This window comes from Cupressus sempervirens, chromosome 3 (genome assembly GCF_028749045.1).
Source record: "Cupressus sempervirens isolate cs-2001-9-10 chromosome 3, ASM2874904v1, whole genome shotgun sequence".
Classification (NCBI taxonomy): Eukaryota; Viridiplantae; Streptophyta; class Pinopsida; order Cupressales; family Cupressaceae; genus Cupressus; species Cupressus sempervirens.
Genome location: NC_143120.1, coordinates 391443061 through 391465138, shown reverse-complemented (window position 1 = coordinate 391465138; position 22078 = coordinate 391443061). Strand labels below are relative to the sequence as shown.

At 33.6% G+C, this 22078-nt stretch overlaps 2 protein-coding genes and 1 pseudogene across 4 annotated transcripts; 2 read left to right on the top strand and 1 right to left on the bottom strand.

Annotated features, from left to right (window-relative positions):
- Positions 1-217: 217 nt before the first annotated feature.
- On the bottom strand, positions 218-20793 carry LOC149566671 (uncharacterized). 3 transcript variants are annotated; one of them, XM_089819989.1, is made up of 4 exons: positions 20614-20793; positions 20483-20517; positions 7259-7347; positions 218-932 (listed from the first exon to the last, which is right to left on the bottom strand). In XM_089819989.1, the coding sequence occupies exons 1-4, from the start codon at positions 20721-20723 to the stop codon at positions 909-911; spliced, it is 258 nt and encodes an 85-aa protein (XP_089676115.1). In that variant the 5' UTR covers positions 20724-20793; the 3' UTR covers positions 218-908. The 3 variants fall into 3 exon arrangements, with proteins under 3 accessions (XP_089676115.1, XP_089676113.1, XP_089676114.1); XM_089819987.1 differs by lacking the exon at positions 218-932 and adding an exon at positions 3309-3696; XM_089819988.1 differs by lacking the exon at positions 218-932 and adding an exon at positions 6613-7016.
- On the top strand, positions 944-2303 carry LOC149566673 (ERAD-associated E3 ubiquitin-protein ligase HRD1B-like). The gene is made up of 4 exons (XM_089823374.1): positions 944-1320; positions 1414-1563; positions 1680-1797; positions 1940-2303. Exons 1-4 carry the CDS (start codon positions 1097-1099, stop codon positions 2141-2143), a joined length of 696 nt encoding a protein of 231 aa, XP_089679500.1. The 5' UTR covers positions 944-1096; the 3' UTR covers positions 2144-2303.
- Positions 2338-3184, top strand: LOC149566672 (uncharacterized; annotated as a pseudogene).
- Positions 20794-22078: the final 1285 nt, after the last annotated feature.

Sequence of the window (22078 nt, the reverse complement as noted above, 5' to 3'; positions counted from 1 at the left end):
TAGTTGTATGTTTAAGCATAATCCAAGATTGTTAAGTGAACATGAAATAGAAATCATGCATTTGATTAATTTTTTAAGGTGTCTAGACAAGTGCCCTGATAAAAGGACTCGAGGGCTTGTGATTGGTATTTTTTCAAATCATGAACCATAACCTTGAAGGAATATTGCCAAAGTAGATTACAAGAATCTCTTCCTATTGTAGATTAGACCCTCTGTATTAACTTTAAACCTGAGAAAAATCTAATTTATTGCACAAGTCCATGACTCCACAAAAATAGCTGTACAAAAATACGAATTTGTGTTGCAGAGCAACCGACATAGGCATCCTTATAATGCAGTCATACTTTCACCATATGCAAAGAGATCTCCAATACGGGATAATAGAAGTACACATTTTCAAGCATACACCCAGCCTTTATCAAAAAGGAAGTTGGATCAAGGAATGGACATCCATCCAAAGATGAAAGTACTGAAATTTTTAGTGATTGTCTGATTTTATAGGCTGTTGAGTGGGCGTTTTTCAGTGTATCAAATTATATGATGTTTTTAAATAAGTCGTCACATGATTTGATTGAACAACTATGCAGTTGAATCTTAAAATCACCTTATAAGATAATCATATTATAGTTACATGTGTCGTAGATCTGCGTATCCAAAATGTGGATCCATAGACAAGACATAAAACTTTTTAACAAAATGCCTCAAAGAGATATGTCCCAGTGTACTGCAATTGCAACATATGCACAAAATGGATTTATTGGAAAGGTTTAAGACACTTTCAAGCAAATGCAAATGGTAGGTATAAAGCTAAATACAACATTTGCCAGCACTCTCCTGCCTGTGCCAAAATGGGATCTTTCAAACAGGGAATGGATATTCACCGAAGGATAAAGGCAGAGGAATTTTTGTCAGATGATGTAGTTGCAAGTGCCCTGGTAGACATGCATGAAAAACGTGAAAACGTAGACAAGGCAAGGAAACTAATGGTACTATTATTCTAAAATAAATAATGTGTTGGAGTATGGTAGGTATATCATTTGTTATAGACTATAGTTACTAGTGTCACTGTCGTGTAACTCTAAATATCATAAAATTTATGCACTGGTTGACATCAAGTATAAATTTCAGGTATATGATATTGACAACAACCACAATATCGGCTTTCCTAAAATATGTCTTTTATGTGAGTGACGTAGTTATGGAAGGACAATGGGAAAACAAAGAAGTTTTTACCTTTTACTTGGAGCTTGTCAGAGATCTGCTTCACCTGTCTTTGTATCTTTTCTTCTTCCTTGTCATATTTATTTTAAGTATGGCATTGCTTTACATTTTTTGTCATATTCTTTGAAGTCAATTCAATATTTTGGCTATGTTCTATTGGGACCAAATTGGTTTTGTTTTTCTCGTTGGAAGAAACTATGGCCTGCCATTACACTTGATAAGGGAGCTCTATGAGACATTCCAGAACTTCAAGTCCAGGGTTGCTGACTTTATAAGATACAGAAAAATTACGTCCAACATGGATGATCATTTTCCAAATGCAACTGCTGAAGACCTTAGCTTGTGAGTTACCTTTTCTGTTTTTTCTCATTTAAATTTGTATTGCTGTTATCTATTTAGCAGACAATGACAAAAATATTTTAGAGGGAATTAAAACCCATAAATACCTTAACATGCAGAAGTGATGCCACATGCATTATATGTCGAGAGGAAATGGTTGGAACAAAAAATTTACCTTGTGGTCATCTATTCCATGTACATGTCCTACATGCAGGTCTCCAGTTATTGCACCAGAAGGTGGAACAATAACAACTGGAGCAGGGCATGGTGTGCAACCTGAACAGCAAAGTGCTGGGACAGAAGGTGGGAATTGACATCTTTCATGGAATCACACTTTTATCAATGATTGCTGAATTGATGGTTGTTTTTTAATTGTCACTTTTTGATGTGTCATTGTTTCAATTATGAATTACCAGGGCTACAAGCAAATGTTGGCTCCTCAAATGCATCAGGTCAAGGGTCTGACGCAAATCATTTTTTGGCTCAACATCAATTAAGAGTTCAAGCTGCTGTTGCGGCTACCCGCCTGTATGGGAGTTCTTTTGTATATTCTATAGCTCAACCTGGCACAATGAATTGGTAAATGTTCTTTCTTATTTGGCTAATTTCCCAGATTCCACATATATGTTTGTGTATCCTCATTTTTTTTTGTTCAGACAGGTATTGATATCTTGTTAGGATTTTCAGGGCTACACCTGGAAAGCTCAATTTATTAGGATAGTTAGAAAATAGGTTATTATATGTTGATAGGACGTGTTTGTAGATGTTAGAAAATTCTTTTAAACTTCAAACATGTATAGTAGAAGGCACCTCAGCATAATTTTTTTGCTAGGCAGGTCCCCAGGGTATATTTTTGTACCACAGCCATACATGGCAGGACTTGCTGCTCCAAATAATGTTCCTGGACGTATGGGTAACAGTGAATATCAGGAGTGTTTTGTAGCAATGAGTTCCTTTCCAATGCATCCAGAGTACCAAAGATGGTTAGAAGTTCAATCTTAGATATTGGCAGCCCAAAGGACTTCAGCAGTCAGTGGAAGCAATCAGCTATACCCTCAAGTGCTTTTATATGGCTTTAATCCTTTAAATATGAACCATTCTAACCAGATATCTCCTGTTAGGGGTGCTGTTGAAGACAACTGACAGAGTCCTTCCACGAGTTCACAATCTCTTGATCAAGCTATCAATAACTACTCTGGGATATTGAACATTCAAGAGTTACTACTAAGACAAAAGATAGAGGTGATCAGTTATATATATATATATATATATATATATATATATATATATATATATATATTTTTTTTTTTTTTTTTTTTTTTTTTTTTTTTTTTTATTTTTTTTTTTTTTTTGCGAGCAAGGAACTCCCTTGATTCAATTCCTGGGCTCAAGGCTGATGATTCTAATGTGAAGACTGAGGCTGATGATTAGGATCACGTCCCTTTATAAATTCTCTTTTATTAAGAGATATTTGGTGAATAGACTTGACCATCTATGACTGTCTCTTGGAGCAAATATAAGATAAAAGATCCAAACAAGAGATATGACTATTGAAATCAATAAGTGATTATATCTCTTCAGATCGGGATTGCAGAACAATGATCGAAGTTCATTCAGACTTTGCAGTTAGAATTCAGAATAGAATTAATTCATATCCATTCTTTCTTGATTATCACCTGCAAGCAAAATATAAGTGTTCTTGCAATTGACTAAGAAGAATAGGAGAAAAGATTGTAAGGGATATCAAATTGATGAAATTGGAAACATGGATTATGCACAACACTTCAGCAACAACCATATCATTTCTTATGTGTCGTGAGTTTGTTATGACACAATAGAGATACTGCTTGAGCAGAGATAGTGACAAAATTCCCAACTTAATAGCAACTAATATCTCCCAAAATGTCTCAGACCAAATCATAGAATGATCAATTCAACATTGTGACTTCCAAACTTTGCTGAAGGTCTTCGGTTTGGCATAGGAGGTGATGGTCAAAAGTTCTGCAGTTTGGAAGAAACCTGATCTGAAAGAAACCTGTGCTCTTGGCTCCTTGTTAAAGTTGAAGTAAACATCTCTAGACAATTCGCTATAGTTGTCCAATATTCCAGAATACAAGAGGACTTCCTGAGCAAGGCCTGAAAGGGACAGTTGATTATTGTTTAATGGCATATCACTGTAAATCAATAAACGTCTGATTTTAGTATTCTCATTGTTGTTGGTAACATTGGCTACAACACAATAAAGAACTAGAAAAGTGCAAAGGAAATATTGAGATTGCTAATGCCCTTTCAGAGTTGTATTTTAAGACTTTAAAACCCTTTGCCTTGGATTTGATATAAAAATAATGGTCGGAGTCGCACGAATATTAGCAGCCACAATTTGATTAAGGTCGTATTTGAGGGAGTTTAAGTTTTATATATGCTGTGTGGATGTAAATATCAAAATATTTTTATAAACCTCCTTTCTCTCGAATAAGATTCGGTAGAGATAAATAAGGTCCCAAAATATACGAATTGATATAATTCATTGGATTAATCTGGGAAGTTTTAGGAATTTCATAAATATAAATAATCTTATTGCCAAATTCTAGAGGGGTTAATTTATAGGCGGATATCCTTGGATTTTAGTGAATTTATCTTTAGGACTCACAGGGGACTTGGAGAATGGTGTGCCAATATTAATTTTGTGTTGTGAGGGAAGCCATGAAAGTCACAGCAAATTACAGGCATGAAGATCTTGTATAATGTCTACATATTAAAGGGATCAACTGCTTGTTGTGAAGTATATAAAACATTTCTGTTACTTTCATTGATAGATCAGTTGAATGTGTAAGTCTACGAAATTCACCATAAGGAATAATCTGAAGTTCTTAAATTATGAATCTAGGATGAGACTCTGAAGAGTTTTCTGTTAACTGAATTTGGATGTGGATTGGCATTTGGAGACTCTAGTCATTCAACAGATCACTCAGTTATGCAATTCTCTGGATTCTGTGTCTTTTATGCATATCCCTCGTGAGTGGAACAGTGTGGCTGATTGTTTGGTTAAGTGGGCCTCCGAGAATGTGTCGGATTGGAACATTATTGATCATAGGATGCTTCCCCTTGATTTATCTCAGATGCTAGATCAACTTGTGGACCAGGATAAAGCTCTGTAGTTCTCTTCGTTCCTTGTGTTGTTCTGTTCTTTTTGGTATTCAATAAAAATTTTACCCCTCTTTTAGTGAAAAGTTCAGAAATTATTTTAATAAGGATTGGCACATATCTACCTCAGTGCGCACAACTATATGCAGGCTGAACTCCATTAAGTCTGTCATCAGTGGTCAAGCTTCATCAGCTCTGTTAATATCAGGTGGATGTTTAATTATCAACATGTGATGTGGCACTGACTGTTGGAAACGACCATGATTTATTATTATTGCATTACTAGTTCTGGAAGGGGGTGCAACAACATTTATGTTCTAAGGAATGTCAAACAAAGTTGTTCTGCATTCAAGCCCTTATATTGGAGAATTCTGATTTCTATGTGATTCAAAGACCGTTCTTCCTAAATTTGGAACTTCACCAGTTTATCTTGACCTTGCACAATACTTTGAGTTGAAAAATTGCAGTATATTCTTGATGTTGTTTCATAGATTTGAAGCCTGTTGTGATTGCCATTCTTTGGTTGAGTTGTAACCAAGGATGACAAAACTATAATTCATGACATTGTTGATGTTGCAGATGAAGATAGCTAGCCCATTTATTTTGCCACAACAACAAATGATGATTATGACATCGGCATTCCAACTGTGGCAACAACATTGACCACCTCTTGTAATGTTCCCGTTATAAAATAAATCATTAATCAAACTATTGTTAATGGGCCGATTGATTTAATATATCTCAGACTCATTTTTGTTTCGTTTCTGTAGTTTGTGTTGGCGTCGGCTATCTTTGTACACACTCTGAAAGTTTTCCCTAACGGGTATTTAAGCAAGACTTGTAGATAGTCATTAAGTATGCAATTTGGATTATTTTCTTTGTATTGCGAATTCTTGTTGGGATTCTCTATTGTTCACCATTTCGGAAGTGAAAGATCTTCCCTACTTGGCTTGTTTAGTTTCGGTGGGATTCAACCCTCACCCTATTCTATTGCATGTAATACTTCGCTCGGATTTGGAAAATCAGAGCACCATCTCTTGGCAAATATTAATTGAAGGTTGTTTGTATTCAAATCTCCATTCTTGTTTGGCATTGTCTAATGAATTTGGGATTAATAGTTTAAAGTGCAGATCTGAAATCATTCTTTCTTCTGTACCTCATCTGCTTCTCACAACACTCCATGCAACTACCATTACACACCCGTATGGCCTCCAAGCTAAGCCACAATACCTCCCAACCAACCATATGGCCTCCACAGCCTCCCTGTCGTACAGCTACTCTGCTAAATTTACAACCTTGTTCTCACTTCACCGTACGGCCTCCTTATAACTCCATACAGCTAAAGTGATAATCGTACATCATCTCTCTCCCACCATACGACACATTTGGTGTCCAATAGCATACCGTACGGCCTTCAGCCTTGTCTATACACCCTGTTTAGCATCCATACAAGTGTATCAAACTTACCATACTGCACTCAGCTGACCGTACGGCTTCATTCTAGTGGTTGCATATTGATTTGAGGGGAGTTTTAGGTACGGGTCATCACACCTCTACTGATTGAATGAGCCAATGGACAAGTCATTGATTTTTCTAGTAGTTGAAAATGAACACGTGGCTGGTTGCACAGATGATATGGGATCCATCCTTGCAGTTTAATAAGCCATTAGAGACAACCTTGAACGAGGAGGTCAGGAGGTTAAAGGAAAAAAAAACTTGAGCTTTAGAGGGAGTAGACTGCAAGGGGATTTTGTTCTAATCTCATGATGGTTTTATATCTAGCACTTTTAGTTGTATGTGTATCATGCTAGATGACGAGTCCCTTGGAACAAGATATCTTCCATGAATAGAAATATGAATGGGGCATTCTCCTGTGACAGAGGGAGAAGTTAGAGGATATGATTCATCTTAATCTTCAAGGTTCCTCATCATATTTATTCAGAAGGAGTAGAACATTTTGATGGTTTGCCTGGTGATCAGGAAACTGCAGTTGACTATGATTCATGAGATGAAATTCCATGTGTGTAAACTAAAAGTTTTTAATACAAATGCCTAAGATGGAATGCTATTCATTCACATTACATTATCACTAAAGATTTGACAACCGATATTTTATCCAAGCCTTCTACCAAAGTGAAGTTGTGCATTACTGAAGACAAACTTGGAGTTATGAATCAAAGTTTTTATTGAATGGAAGAGCCACCTCTGCTAGGTTAACAAAAACTTAGAGGAATGGAAGAGCCTTCTCTCTAACTCTCTTTGTGCAATATCCTTAAAAATCTTTATAGCAAGATCATCATTTCATGCATACCCTGTAGTCAGTGAATTCCATAAAATCACACATCTTTGCAAGATATTTTGTTTAATAGTTAAATTTATTGCACTATGGAGTAGATTTCCAAGTAACTTTATAAATATAAATGACTTTAGCAATATTCAAACTTTAAATACATTGAAACTATAAATGACGTAAATAGATTCTAGTTTTTAGCTAATGAGAATCCATATGCTGAAAAAGTACTTCCAATGTGAAGAAAAAAGAAGCTTCAATTACCTTTCTTGGTTGATCATTTGTGGCAAAAATATCCTCAGATATAGAGCTAGTTGAATTCTCTTTGTAGCATGCATTTGGAAAACTGAAAACTGAAACAAAATAGCACAATCGATAAGTAAGAGATAATTTCCACAGCAAGTCAAATTGTGAAATTGCTATCAGGATTTAACTGTGTGGTTTGAGTCAAACTAATTGAACCATGTTTCATGAGTAGTGATTCAACATGAATCCATCTCTCATGAGAATAAATGGAACACAATGTCAAATATCCTCTATGAAGAAATAAACTTCTACTACCTTCTTATTCTGCTACAGTGGGAGTTGTCTTCAATTTTCCTGCCTTCCAAAGCAAATTCTTTGACAGAAATCATTGGGAGTTATAGGTTCACCATCAAGGAATGTTTCAGCAAGTATTTCATCAACCTCTGAAACTTCTTCTATAAGCTCTCATCTACTTTTTGTAGCAAAGCTAGCAAGATTGGATGGTATTTCATCTAAAGTGATTTTCTCCCAACAAAATACAATAAACTATCTATAAGAAATACAATAGGAAAATGTTCCCAAGTTAGACTAGCTTACAGCTCAATATTAAGAAAAAATAATTCTAATTCAGACTAGCACATATGCATTCTCTATCATTTATCAAATCCATGCAAAGATAAAGTTGTGTACCCTTAACATTTATCCACTAATGCTTCATCCATAACTACACACCTTAAAATTTATAATCCAAGAGAAATGCCCACAAAATAGGGTATAAATATCCTAAAAGCGACTGAATAAGAACAAGCTCAAGTCATCTAACTAACTATGAAGTGGTATTAAGATAATGCATAGTCCAATGTAACATCAATGCATGCTGGGTTACAAACGAAATACTCTAAGGGCTTAAAACTTTTGCAATTGACATAATTCCTCCTATAATAAGGGAAATCATGTACCCATAGGTTCATTTGGCCCGTCAATGACTAGCATGTTACCATTACTGGGGAATGTTTTGTGCCCAACTTTGAAATTAGAATCCTAATACACACCTTGAGCCTTGTAAACTGAAAATTATAATGAACATGGAAAAACTAATTTGGCATCAGAAATCAACCCAAGGATGAACCATCTACATGATATATTGCACGAGAAGATATATGAATTACGGGTTAAAGCCACAATAACAAGCTTTTCAAATATTGCATGGGGTGCAGGAGAATGGAGAATGGACGAATCCATAAATTTTATCCATTCTACTTCTACTTCTACCTTTCCACCACCACAAAATATCAATTTTTCGAATGGAACAATAGGGTATTAATCAGATGCTTCACTCTTGTCATCAACATTGTTCAAGGCTGAAATTGCGGCTGCTCTGAGGTCATTGAAAATGGATCTGTTATTGGACTATGACTCATGTTTATGTCTCCATGAACCTTATGGATTCAAGGATTTTTTACTTGACCTTCTTGGAGAGTTTGTTTTTTTAAGGTCTCTCGACTAATTCATAAATGAATTTATCTGATTTCTGAATTATTTCAAAACTTCCAAATTACTACTTATATTTTTCATAATATTTTAATTTAATGAAGTTTATATACGTTGCCCATCTGTAAATGACTACGACTGGAAGTTATCTTGATATTAGTTTTTAATTTTCTTATAGTCCGTATTCAATGAGTGATACATGCTAACAATAGTTTGTGTTTGTTTTTTCAGCCTTTGTTAGAGTAAAAAATTATGCTTTAGTTCCTGCTGTAAGATCCTATGCTGGGTTACGCATTAACTTCTTTTTACTTCATGAAAATTATTGGTTTAAGAGTTTATGTTGTAACAACAATCTCACTGCTATTAGAAACTAAATTGAGAAAGCATACAAAAATTGTTTCTTGAGATATGTTTATTAGCTACATGACTGGATATTCTTGTGATATTCATGATGAAGTAAAAAACTTGCAACATTATTTGTTCTAAGAAGTACATTATTGGGAAAAGGTGTTAAACTTATGATTACTAATAAAAGTAGTACAGAAATACATATTCTTGGCACTGCTTGATGATCATTTGTACCTTTAAATCAAGTAGCATCCTTTGTGATTCCCAATACTTTGCAATACTTGGCAATGTCTTCTCTTTGCACATTTGATCCTTCTAACTTTAAGCTAGGCCAGGGCACATGCTTCTGGGGCAGATCACTAGTTCCCACATATTTAACTCAAACTTTTCCTTTTATCAAAGTCCATTTGACAACCCAAACAGAACAGCTCAAACATCCGACCAATCACACACTGGTAAACTAGGAAATTAGTTAATATCATGAATATTATGAAGATATAATCTAGGAGTCGAGCATTAGATTTAGTTGTTCTTCAAATTGTTCAACTTTTCTATCATATCTTCAATGTTCCTATGATCATTAAAACTAAAACTGAATCCTTAACAATATTTTGGTATAATTGCAACTCAATTCGTTCAAGACCATTTACCATGTTTAGCATTATTGTCAAATATAAGATCTTTTTTATAGATAAAAGTACATATGTCATGTTATCACACTCAAATTCTATAAAAGAAAGGCAAGTAGCATTTAAAAGTCAGCTACTCTTCCATTCAGTAGACTACAAGATAGGTAAATACAATAACACTTTCATGAGCCTTGCGTTTCGATACAATATGAGCACACCTCAATCTTCAAAATCCACCTCAATCTGTGAGGGTGCCTTCAAGTAATCCACCTCTAAGAAGTGAATCCACCCTACCATTCCATGCATCAAAACAGGACAAGAATTTTTCATTCAACTCATAAAATTGTAAAGCATTTTAATAGAAAGCAAAGGCAGTATTGCATTCCAGCAAGAGGATTTTGAAGGTGAAAATATTATTCAAATATTAAGAAGAAACATAAGCTCCAAAGTGAAATACCCTTCACAACCGGTCGATAGAACATGTTTATTTTTCTGTATACTGTTGACTAATGAGTTCCAGTTAACCATTGTGCATGCTGCTTATCAACAAAAGATAAAATTTCTGCAATAGCCTAAAAAACCATAAATATTAATAGTTAACATAATAAAAAAACATAGCTTCCGTTGATATGTGTTTCATCAATCAAATCATGCCATTATTTAAGAATACAAAATTACAGTAGTTGTAAGGCCACAACTAAATAGCTCTTGGAACCCTGAGTCATTGATTTCTCCAAAAATGGATCAACTTATTCCCTACTACAAGTCACTTCTACAATTTACATTTAGTATTTCAAAAATTAACAGTAGTTCAGGGTCTATGCACATTGTTCTCTTAAGCTCAAACCAAAATATCAATTTGAAAAGTGCCAATGATGTTGAAAATAACCCGCTTCAATACTTCAGAGCTACCCTAATGCTCTACAATTGCTGCCAATGTATAAAGATCATGGATTAAAAAATCCTAAATGCAAAAATGCAAAACACAAGTCAATAACACACTTCTCAAATCACACATCAATCATATTATGTGTAATAATGGAACCTAACATCAACCATCCACTTGTATATTCTAAGAAAAATTACAAAATCCAAATCTGAGTTCAATATCCTCAATGTTGGGAATCAGGCTAAATGCTTCTCATAATTCGCTGATTAATTTAAAGAGAAGCCATAATCATGCATTGATCTGCAGTATATTTACCAGCATTGGTTTTCTGCAAGACCTATTTGACAAGACAAAAGGTCACGTTTTTAGCTTTAACTTAAGATATTTTTGACTGAGTTTAGAGGAATTTTTTAGGTTAGTTAATATCACTAACTTTTTTTTTTTTAAATATGTTTTTCAATGTGGAAATGATGTCTTTGATGTAATGCCTTATTCTTAATATTTCAGGCCAACTGTCACATGAGGGATGTTGGTTACTATGAAAGAAGTTTGCCAAAAGTCCCAATAGGGATGGCGTCAAGAATAAAAGAAGTTTACAAAAACCAACACTTTTGTGGAAGGTGGCATAATTGCTGATGAGCAAATAATCCCCTACATGGTGATGGTAACATAATTGAATTTAAGCGTATATATATTGGAAAAATAGCCATAATGTCAGCAACCATATTTGTTTTTTCCTGTAGAAGAAAAGAAAGAATAACAATAAAAATCAAACTAGGTTATTTAAATAAAGCATTTCATTCATCCAAAAGTTAATATTGTTTCATCTTAGACGTTATATAATAACAAAGAGATGGTATAGCTTCAAAGAGAAGACAACAAATTTGAGATAGACTCCATATGCCTTTTTTAGTCTTTGATTGAGAGGCAAAATCAAAACCCAAAATGTCTTTATTAGAAGGAATGATACCTCCTTATAATAATCAGATTTTATAAACAGGTTTGACTGCAAGGGAAATTTATAGGAAATGAAATCACAATTCTATGAAGCGTACACAATTTAGTAAGCCTCTTCAATATTTATTTTTACATTAATAAGAGCTGCAAATGAATTGATAATCGAGATGCACACATGAAACATGATTCATCTCTAATTCTCTCTCCCTCTTAAATCTCTATCAAGTTCACTCCCCATGTTTTTTATTAAAATGTCTTGAATATTGTATCAATTCCAGAAATTGGTATGAAGAGAACTCAAATGTCTGTACATGTGGCATGCATAGATGATTGTTTTCACAAATATAAACCTGAAAGAAACATGTCTAGCAAGTAGACCAATAATCTAATGAATAAAATGGTACAACTATCTGACTTGATGGGTGCCTAGATTGTCATGCTTACCATCAGTCATTGGCATGATTTCATATTTTGGATTGAGTTTTGCTATGTATGAGACTTTCAAGGACATACTGACAAAGAACAAAACTTTTGGGTTGTCAGCTGGCTTAGAGTTGAATTTGGTAACTAAATTGGCATGTGGAGCTACCACAGAAACTGTTGGGTAGACTGTGGCTTATCCTTTGGATGTAGTTTGTGGAAGGATGCAAATGGTTGGATGGAAAGATGTTGCCCCTGTTGTAACTGGAGATGGAAGAATCACAACGCCTATCCATTACCCTAATATGGTTGATGCATTTAGGAAAAAAGATCAGAGTAAAAGATTTATTGTGAAAAAACACTTGAAGGCCATGAAGCTATTCAAGAAGGATGTAGGTGAACACCAGGAATACCAAGTACCTAAAAATCTCCTAGTACATAAAAAGGTTGAAAAGTCTTCTTCCCAATGAGCCTATTAGAAAAACTGAAAGAATGCAACTAACTTGGTGTGGATCCCCACGATATTCTCAAGTGGAAGACATGCAATACGTACAAAATATAGACAATATATTAAGAATTGCAGTTACTACTTAGAAGATGCTCATGCAACAATGCAAAGTTGGGGTAATGACAAATGTAAATAGAAAGAATGTTTTTTTGGCAATTTCTGAATATAAAATATTTGGCAACAATATGTCAGATTTAAGTGGAAGCAAATAGAGAGAATACAAAAGAAATTTATGATAAGCAGTCTCCAAGTTAAAGTCTCACTCTATATGAAATGTTACAAGCTGAAATAGGAGCATTCCTTTTGGAGACAAGGGTCAAGGTTTGAATAAGATATTATCTATAAAAATGGTTAAAGTGGTTAGATTGGGGTGTTATATTTTTAGAGTTGGAGGAAAATTGTGGACTGTTGATTTAAACTTTTGATTGGACTTTAAACAGTCTTTAATAAGGGGAAGATAAATTATTTGACATTCAATTTGGCTTTGTTTGAATGACCAGGATTGTCTGCTAGACTCAATAGATAAGGTTTTAACTTTTAAGAGGTTACTCGACTTTGTGTTGTTCTGTTTAGCTTGTATTGGATATCTGTGATTGAGTACTAGGTTTACAACTTTGTTTTTTAACATGAGCTTTAGAAGGGTAATGCATTTATGGCTTTTAGATTTAACCTTGATTTAATAGCCACTAAAGGTTAGTGAGAAAACACTCAATCAGTCTGTGTTGTGGATCTTAAGGCCAATTAGATTTGCATGATCTTGATTTATGCATTGATTGGATGGCTAAAATCAAGTGTCGAATTCATTAGATGAAACCTCCGTACATTTCTTGAGTGACCCAAGAAAGCTTCTCAAACTAGACCCTACTATTAGACAGAGATGGACAACTTAGAATTTTCCTTAAGATTTTGTGGACTTTGGCGCAAAGGATTGAAAGACTAAAGTTAAACCTCGATTCCTTTTTTTTCCGGATTGGATTAAGATCTGGAAACTAATATTCTAGCTTAGTTCATTGAAAAGAAACTGACAACATATGGCATGTGATGTTATAAAAGGTGAGAATTGAGAATAATAATGACCATAACATTATATCATATCAAATGCTTGGTTTAGCTTTTCTTATATTTGAGCATGGTGACTATAAAAGAATTATATATAGTGTATATCAATTTGAATCTGAAAAGATTAGTTTTGGATCCAACATTTGTAAAAAGACTATTTTCATGAAGCTTTTCCACTTTTAAAAGCTCCCTCAATCTTTGTCAGGATGGTCATGAGTTTATGCCTGCAAGTTCACCTGAAAAGAATCCATTTCTTGTTTTGGTGTCACCAAACTTAATTCTCCATGATGAAATTTTTAATTACAACAACTTTTTTCTTATGTATTATTTATTTAAATATTGCACCTTCATTTTTACCCTACAAACATTCCTCAAACTGAAAGTTAGACTCTTAATTGCACTAGAATTGGGTTTGACGATGGGAACCAAACAAGTCTTGGAACTATTGGAGATATTGATGACACCACCATTTTTGTTTGCATTTTTTATTTTTTATTTAGACCTGAAAAATCTTATCGAGCAAGGCTAAGTTGCAACTGTGAACTTGAATGGTATTGACCAATGCTTTCTAAAAGGCTTCAGACCAAAGATAGTTGGCAGTTTACAGATTTTGTTGCCGCATCACTCTATGATGTCTTCTTGAAGGCCTTCAATGGAACATTGAATTTTCTGTACCATCACACCAATTACTTGGAGCCAAGTGATATCAAGACTGGCATGGATAGTTGGAGCCTAGTAGGACCTCAAGGGGATAGCTGTAAAGATTTTGCAGTAGTAGAATTATAGATAAGAAAATTCAGTTGAGAATGACTCCTTGTAACAGTGGTGTTGTATATCCCATTCTGAAGGTATTGTAAATTAACAGTAGGGAGCTTAGACTTGGTTGAGTACAAATAAAAAGATATAGATTTGAAGAGGATTAATTTTATTACTATTGGCACTGAGACAACATTATCATCTGGAAGAAAGCATGCATTTTTTGAAGTAATGGAATTTTTTTAATTAATTCATGTGTGCCATACAAATGAATGTACCTATAACTTAGATCTATATGGTTCTGAAAACAAGAAGGATGATTAAAGTAGTATTTTTAATGTTTCCAAAGATTATAAAATGTAACTGAAGATTGGTTGTTTCTTTTTTGATTTGCAGTCTAAGGTTTTGCAGTTGCTTTTTGTGTTTGGTGCTGGAGCAGTTGTGTTAAAATTGAATGTTCTACTCCTGGTATTACATTTTTCACAACATCAGATTACATGCTTGTTTACTTCCTAAAAGGGTACTTTTTTTAATTTCCAGTATTATATAATGCAGCCAAGTTTCTGTCTATATTGAGAATTTTGAATTCATCTAATGGTTACATAAATAATGCACGGAGGCCACATCATTTTTTTCCAAAGCCCCAGCCTTCTAGGTAACTGTCTATTCCCCTGGATGTTGGAGATCTTGTATGTATGCTTGAAAACAATCTCATGCGTAAAATTATTGTGGTGCTTATTTCTTTAGCTTGGAGCTAATGGTCTGGTTATCCATTTATGAGTGTTGTTGTTAAAACCAAGTAAGAAAGCACTTGCTCCATAACCTATGTTTCTTCTTTATATTTCAGCTGGCTTCCTGATCATTGCAATAGATTAAGGAAGTTGAGAAGGCATTTCTTTGGAAAATTTGGATTAGCAACTATTCCTAGCTTTACAGATCTCCTCAAGAGTTGTATCTTTAAAAGATTGTGCATTCAAAATCCTCGGGATAAAAGTACTGGGAAATACAAGATTTGATTTTGCCGAACTGCTTTGGTTCTTTGATTTTATGAGTTTGTTTATCTTCTTCAATGCAAAAATCATTGGTGATGGCGACTATTAAATTGTGTAGCAAGTTCAGCTTGGATAACAATTCCAGTATTATTCATTTAGTATATCATGATGGTAAACACTTCTTTGTTAAGTAAATGATTTGCAATTTAAGTTTGTAATTATGTGCTGAGTTGGTATTCCCTTCAAAATTTGAATTTTGTGAAATGATAATAAAATGGATAGATTGTTACAAAGAATCAGACTAGAATTACTACTAGTTGTTGAAAGAGAATAAGAGTTCTAGTCCCATATCGTAACTTAAAGCTTACCTAAATTCTTCAGCATTTTTTGGGTGGAAAAGCCGAGACACTCACGTTTGTACAGATAAATTTCAGGGCAAATGACATCTCAACAGATGTCCTCCTCATTTGCGTTTGTTAAAATTGTTTCAATGTAAAGGGGAACAAAAAAGAGAACAAATGTTTTGTTCCACCATGAATATTATTTTCCCTGTAACGAAGTGTATTAGTCTATAAGAATGCCATAATATGAAGATTTAAATGCTATATCACAAAATTCCCTACCAATCAGAGCCTTGTGCTTATTAGAGAATATTATGGAGTTCTATGACCCAGAGAAGTTTTTGTGACCATGCTCTTGATGTTGTAAGGTATGTGAATAAACATTTCTTCGAGGTAAACTATCGGTCATAATCCAATCTAAAACCCCAAAAGGGAAAATAATTTGCACTAAAAACCAATGATTTTCACTTCCTAATATCCTTTTGTGAAAAAATCTGCACTCCAAGCAAATGACTTTCTCAAATACAAAAATATCAGATCAGATACAAAGAAAAATCAAGCAGTAACTATGTTTTGAGACAATACATTATTTCCTTTCCAGGTTCTACCAGTTTGGTAACCTCGCCATACCATAGATTGCTTCTATGGAAGACTTGAGGACAGTGGGAGAAAATAAGGACAAAATACCTTAAAACATGATTACCCTAACACCTAGCTGGCCCACCCTTTAATGATTATTACACATTCGCTGGTTTATCTTGCCATAGATCTAACATATTTTAAGATTACGGCTGTATACACTCATTCAATGACTTATATTAGGATTTTAGAGTTAAAGAATGATAAACATAAAAGTCTATTTAGAAACACAAGTAAACTCTCAAACTGTTATCATTCTACAGATGTAGAGTGCTCTCGTATATCACATTGTCTACAACCTGAAGGCTGACTTTAATGTAATATTTGAAAGTTATTTATAATGTCCCCTTTTTGGGACATTAGAAATCTTAAGTCCAATCCATAAAACATTAATTTTGTCTAAAGGGAGCTTAATGCAAATTTATAAAATGGCCAAATTAATAATATAAAGTGGATTGAAGGTGACAAAGAAGAATAAGACGAAAAAACAGAAGGCAATTGAAGAGTCACCTTTGAGCATTAAAAGAGGGAGTCTGGTTCATTTTCAATATGCTTGGATTATCGTTTGTTTGGAGAATTTGGGTTTCTCTTGAAGAAACATTGGGAGAATATAGATCTTCCATTTCAGACCTCAGGATGCAAACCTTTGGGCCATTGTTGGTGGATTGGACGTAGCCCCGGTTCATCACTGCAGTGGATTCAAGACAAAGTTCATGCTGGGTTTACAAGTTCTTTTATATGTTTTCAATCTAACTGTTATTGGTGTTTGCAAGATTGGACTCTATGTATGTTATTGTATTGCAGATTTATAATGTAATAGCAGGTCTGATGTGTGAAAACTGAATATTTTAATAAGCGTTATCGGTCATTTTCTGGTTTACATTGCTAGTTTGGTTCGCATGAGTACTATTGGTGCTGAAATCTGTTTGTGAGAAATATTGATAAAATATCCATTCGGGATATTACATTGTTCAAAATAGTGTTTGTGCCCCCTCAATCAATGATCCACACCTGCTGTTTTTGTGCAGTTCATGTCTTAGTTTCACACAATTTTTGAGTTTCTGGGACAATTTTATGCCTTCTCATCTTAGCTACTTACAAATCACCCACATGAAATGGCATTGAAAAGTGAAGATGACCATCAAAAACATCAAAGAGGAAAAAAAATGAACACTATCAAAAACATGGAAGTAAATACTAAAACTTGGGGTAAGACTTTGTTATTGTTCATTTCTCCCAATTTAAGTGCTATATGTTGATATTATGTCATTTTCATTTGGGAAACCTGAATACTCTCACTAATGGATACAAATTTCTTGGATGGAACTCAGTTAGATGTTCACAACTTTGCGGTATGCAACATTATGATTATATCAAGATTATTTTTTGTCATTACTGACAGCAATGGCTGCAATTTTGCTAATGGTAAGAGAATTTTCAAAGACAATACCTATAACTTATACATAAAGAAAGCTTCAAAAGATGCTCTAAAGTCTCCACATAACAAGATTTAGGTGTCTAGGTATGTGAAAAATATAAAAGAAAAAGCCAACCTGATGCAATTGCTCCAAGAATTGTCCACCAGCAATTCGTGAGATGCCAAATCAATTCTAATGTAAGAATTTTGTTGGCGGGTGGCCATGCGGGCATGTTCAACTAATTGAGTTCTTAACTTCTGGGACTTGTGAAAGCAAAATGGAAGAAGATGTCAATTTATGGATATCCCAGAACAAGGAGAACGCAGAGAAAGTTGGTCTTAAGATAAAGATGAAAGATGTTGATGAGGATTGTAATGGATCTTTTGTATCTATATCATTAGAGTTTGAATATGATGACACCTTGACGTTAGCTCTTCAAGTTGTGAATGACAAGCTTCAAAGGCTAAGAATTGAACCAAAATACTTAAGGAATGAACTGGAGAACATATTGCAAATTTTTTGAAGAGTTTTGGTGTAGCAAAACTAACAGGATGATAGAGGAGAGATCAAAAGAATCATGTGTATAGTTCAGCTTAAGATTTCACTATGGACTATAAAATGGTGATGAGCATGATAGATGGAAGTTCAAAGAGAAACATTGCCATGTTGTTCTGTTAAACTGATTTGAGGCTTGGAAGTTTCTTACTGCAACGCTGCATGTAAGGGTCAACCAAAAAGAGGAAAAGAAGAAGACCCCATGAGGAAGGGAAAATTTGTATGTGTTTTATTTGGTAGATTAATGAATAAAATCTGTTGTTTTATTCAGGTTTCAAGTATTTTTACTGTCTCATTCATGCTATTGACTGGTTTTGAGCTTTTCCTTGTATATAAATGGATTAAATGACAACAAAAGTCTATTTGGAAATGAGTAATGACGATCTTCCTTTCTTTTGGATCAAGTTTGAGTGTCTTTCGTGGAATATGTTGGAAGATTCAATGAATTTTGTTTAAAAATGATATGAAACTCTCATGTTTGGAAATAGACATAAAGGTTTGTTCACATTTACAAATTTAATCATTCAAAGATTATAAAAATTTGTGAATTCTTAATAGAATCAGGATACTTTAACATGTTTTTTATTTGAAATTGAATGGTTGTGTTTCCTTGAAGAAAGTTGATGCCCTTGCGGGTTAAACAATGGATTTTTTTTTCAGTGATATGGGGGGCATAACTACTGATTGTACTGTTGGATTTTCCTAATTTTTTGGTATGTTGTCATGATCCTAATTAGATACAAGCCCACCAGAGTGATTGTTCAAATTAGTTCAATGCAGATATAAATGTGTGAGTGCAAGTCTAGAAAACAGTCAACATATGACAATCACTGTTACAAATGACTCTTGTTCATTTGAAATAATTTTTGGTTGACTGACAGTTATAAGATTTGAAAGTTGGATCTATTGGTCAACAAGATCAATGAATGCATGGAACAATTGCATTGGATTTATAAACATTTAAAGTCTTTTATAAATATTTTTTGATGCACAAATAACTGTTAGGACAATTAGTAAATACATTTGGACTTTTGTTGTTTGATTGATTATTGACAAAATCTTTGTTTGGATGGTGGGATGATAAATTAGCAATGTTCCATCCATGGTGGTAAGTTGCAAATATGTTATAGTGAACATTATAGTAGTGGTAGTGAAATTCATATGTGAAAGTTGTTTGTGACTCCAAAATGTACGAAGATGGTGTGTATTATTATATGTATAAGACATTCTTACCTTCTACTTAATGCTTTGAGTGATTTGGTGTTATCATTATTCACTGTGATTGGACTTCATATAGTTGTAAAGCATCACTTGGCCAAATTGTTAATAATGGATTTAATGCTCCAAGGGCATAGGATCACAAAATTTATGGCTTGGGAAAAAAAATTTCTGGACTCATACTGAATATGAAAAGGATACATGGATCCCACCTTTTCCATATGGCACTCACCTCCTCCAAAAAAATTTAAAAAGGCAATCCTAAATGACAGCAAAACTATGTAGGCAAAACTGTCTACATCTAGCCTTTGCCTTTTTAGGGTATTAAACCTACAAAGCATGTGCATTTAAATGTTCTAGTTTTAAGTTTCCAATAATCATTTATAAAAGAAAACTGGTCTATCAATATTGTATTCAAAACCATAGAACCTTATAAATATTCCTCATTTGAGAGACATGAAGCTTGTAAGTTGGAGCCAAACACAAATTATTTGGTCAAAATTGCAGTTTCATAGTACTGCAGTTTATAAAAAATAGAAATCAAATTGAATTTCCAATAATGGAGATTCCTTTATGCTACCACGAGACCAAAATGACATTGTTGGATTTCATCTTTACAAACGCTCCACTCAGAGAAGGTTGGGGTTCATTTGACCTATTTTGGAGGATTTAAAGGGCATCAAATCCAGAAAATAATAACAAAAGCACATAAAGATGAATGAAAAAACCAAAAAAAAGTAAAACCATTTGGACCTGAAATAACATTACTCTCTAATATACACACAAAGACAAACACGTATCTTTAACATACCCAACAAAAAGAGAAGATCACAAAAAGAAACCCTGGTATTTAGGAAATGGATACTCTAGAAACTCAAAAAGATTTAATAAAAAGTTCATGAAAACTTCACTACGATGATTTATTATAAGACTTAAATTTGTTGAGATTAGCCCTAATATAGCTTCAAAAATAGTATTTAATTCTTAATTAAATATATGGAAAGAAAGAGGGCAAGTTATACCTGTAGGTTGTTTTGAATAGAGAGATATCAATGCCCTGCAAAATCTCAATCCCCCACCACTATCAGAACCGAATATACGTAAAATGAGTCAAAAGAATATTGTGATAACATTAATATCCCACTTTACTCACCACAACTGCAATAAATTTTTCAAATGAATATACAAATTATCTGCGAGAAATCTGCTCAACTTGAAGATCTTCAGTCCATCAGAAGAAGATGTGTTCAGCGAGAATAGCATTCGCTTAAAACATTTCGCCTTTTTTCGCGCGGTTTTCCTTTGGCAAAAGACATAAACAAAGAATAATATTCCTACCTTTCCTATTCCCGCCTTTCCTTTGCGTTGTCTTAATTTGTTAATTAAGATAATTAAAATAATTTTAAAACATAATATTTTTATTCAAACAAAATTTATTAGTATACTTTATAATATGAAAATTATCTTAAATCTAAATTCTTATTGGATGGGAAACACCTGTACAAGAATTAAAATGGAGAAAACAAATTAGAAAAATACATAATAATAAAATATCCCCAAGTTATTTAACAAAGTGTCTTGTATCTTAAAAGATGAAAAGTGAAACCATGATTAGTATGAGAAAGAGAATGTTCAAGGCCATGAATGAGTTATGGAAAATAAAATCAACTTAATTCATTTATAAATAAATATTAGAGAAAGTGAAGAGAGGAAGTACAAATGACTAATTGTTAGGTGATTGATTATTTGATCACTTATTTAGTCATTTGTTTGATAGTTTATTTAGTCACTTCTATTTGATTGATCTCGTGATTTGACCCAATGATAAAATTAGTCACTTATTTAGTCACCTATAGCTATAAATTGCAAAGAAACAGTGGAATGTGATTAGTTTTAGTCATCTAACTGAAACTGTTAGTGGTGTGACCAAAATTTTAAGTCACATAGTCACATATTTACCAAAATGTACTAGTGATATCATTTCATTATTACTCTCTAACCATTATAGAAAAACTCCTCTTAACTAAGTGGACGTAATAGTATTTCTTTGTAAATCCTTTTGTAAGGTGATATTCCATTGAATATTTGTAAGTCCTTTAGAGATACCACTTATTGAAGGATGATAAGTTCTAGAACATCTTTGGTGAAAATCCCCTAACAGGGTCATACCTAATAAGTTTGCTTGTAACCTTTGACAAAGTTGGCTCTTAACCAAGCTCACTTTAGAACAGTGAATTATATTTGGGTGACAATTCCCAAGTGGATTTTACCCTAATTGAATTTCCACATTAAAAATCATGGTGTTAATGTGTGTATGCATATTTTACATCTTATTTTCTCTTACATGTTAAAACTATCATTATTTTTGTAATTTGGTTAATTAAGCTATTACTCACTATTGGAAGTAAGGATTTTTTTATTGCATAAGGTTGATTAAGTTTATTGTATTTACCAAGTTTATTTATTGATAGGTTAAATATGGTATAAGTATGGTTAATTTTTTAAAAGGGCCCAAGGATAATTGATTCACACCCCCCACCCCCCCGCCCCCCAATTATCTAACAATTGATATCAAAGAAAAGGTGCTTGGAGAAACAAGTTTGAAAGACTTAAGCTAA

Coding starts and splice junctions, on each gene's coding strand:
- LOC149566673 (XM_089823374.1), top strand. CDS start 1,097: ATGCACTGGTTGACATCAAGTATAAATTTCAGGTATATGATATTGACA. Junction 1,321..1,413: donor TTTATTTTAAGTATGGCATT/GCTTTACATTTT, acceptor TCTCGTTGGAAG/AAACTATGGCCTGCCATTAC. Junction 1,798..1,939: donor TCCAGTTATTGCACCAGAAG/GTGGAACAATAA, acceptor TTTAATTGTCAC/TTTTTGATGTGTCATTGTTT.
- LOC149566671 (XM_089819987.1), bottom strand. CDS start 20,723: ATGCTATTCTCGCTGAACACATCTTCTTCTGATGGACTGAAGATCTTC. Junction 7,348..20,482: donor CTATTCAAAACAACCTACAG/GTATAACTTGCC, acceptor ATTTTGTTTCAG/TTTTCAGTTTTCCAAATGCA. Junction 3,697..7,258: donor CAAATGATCAACCAAGAAAG/GTAATTGAAGCT, acceptor TGTCCCTTTCAG/GCCTTGCTCAGGAAGTCCTC.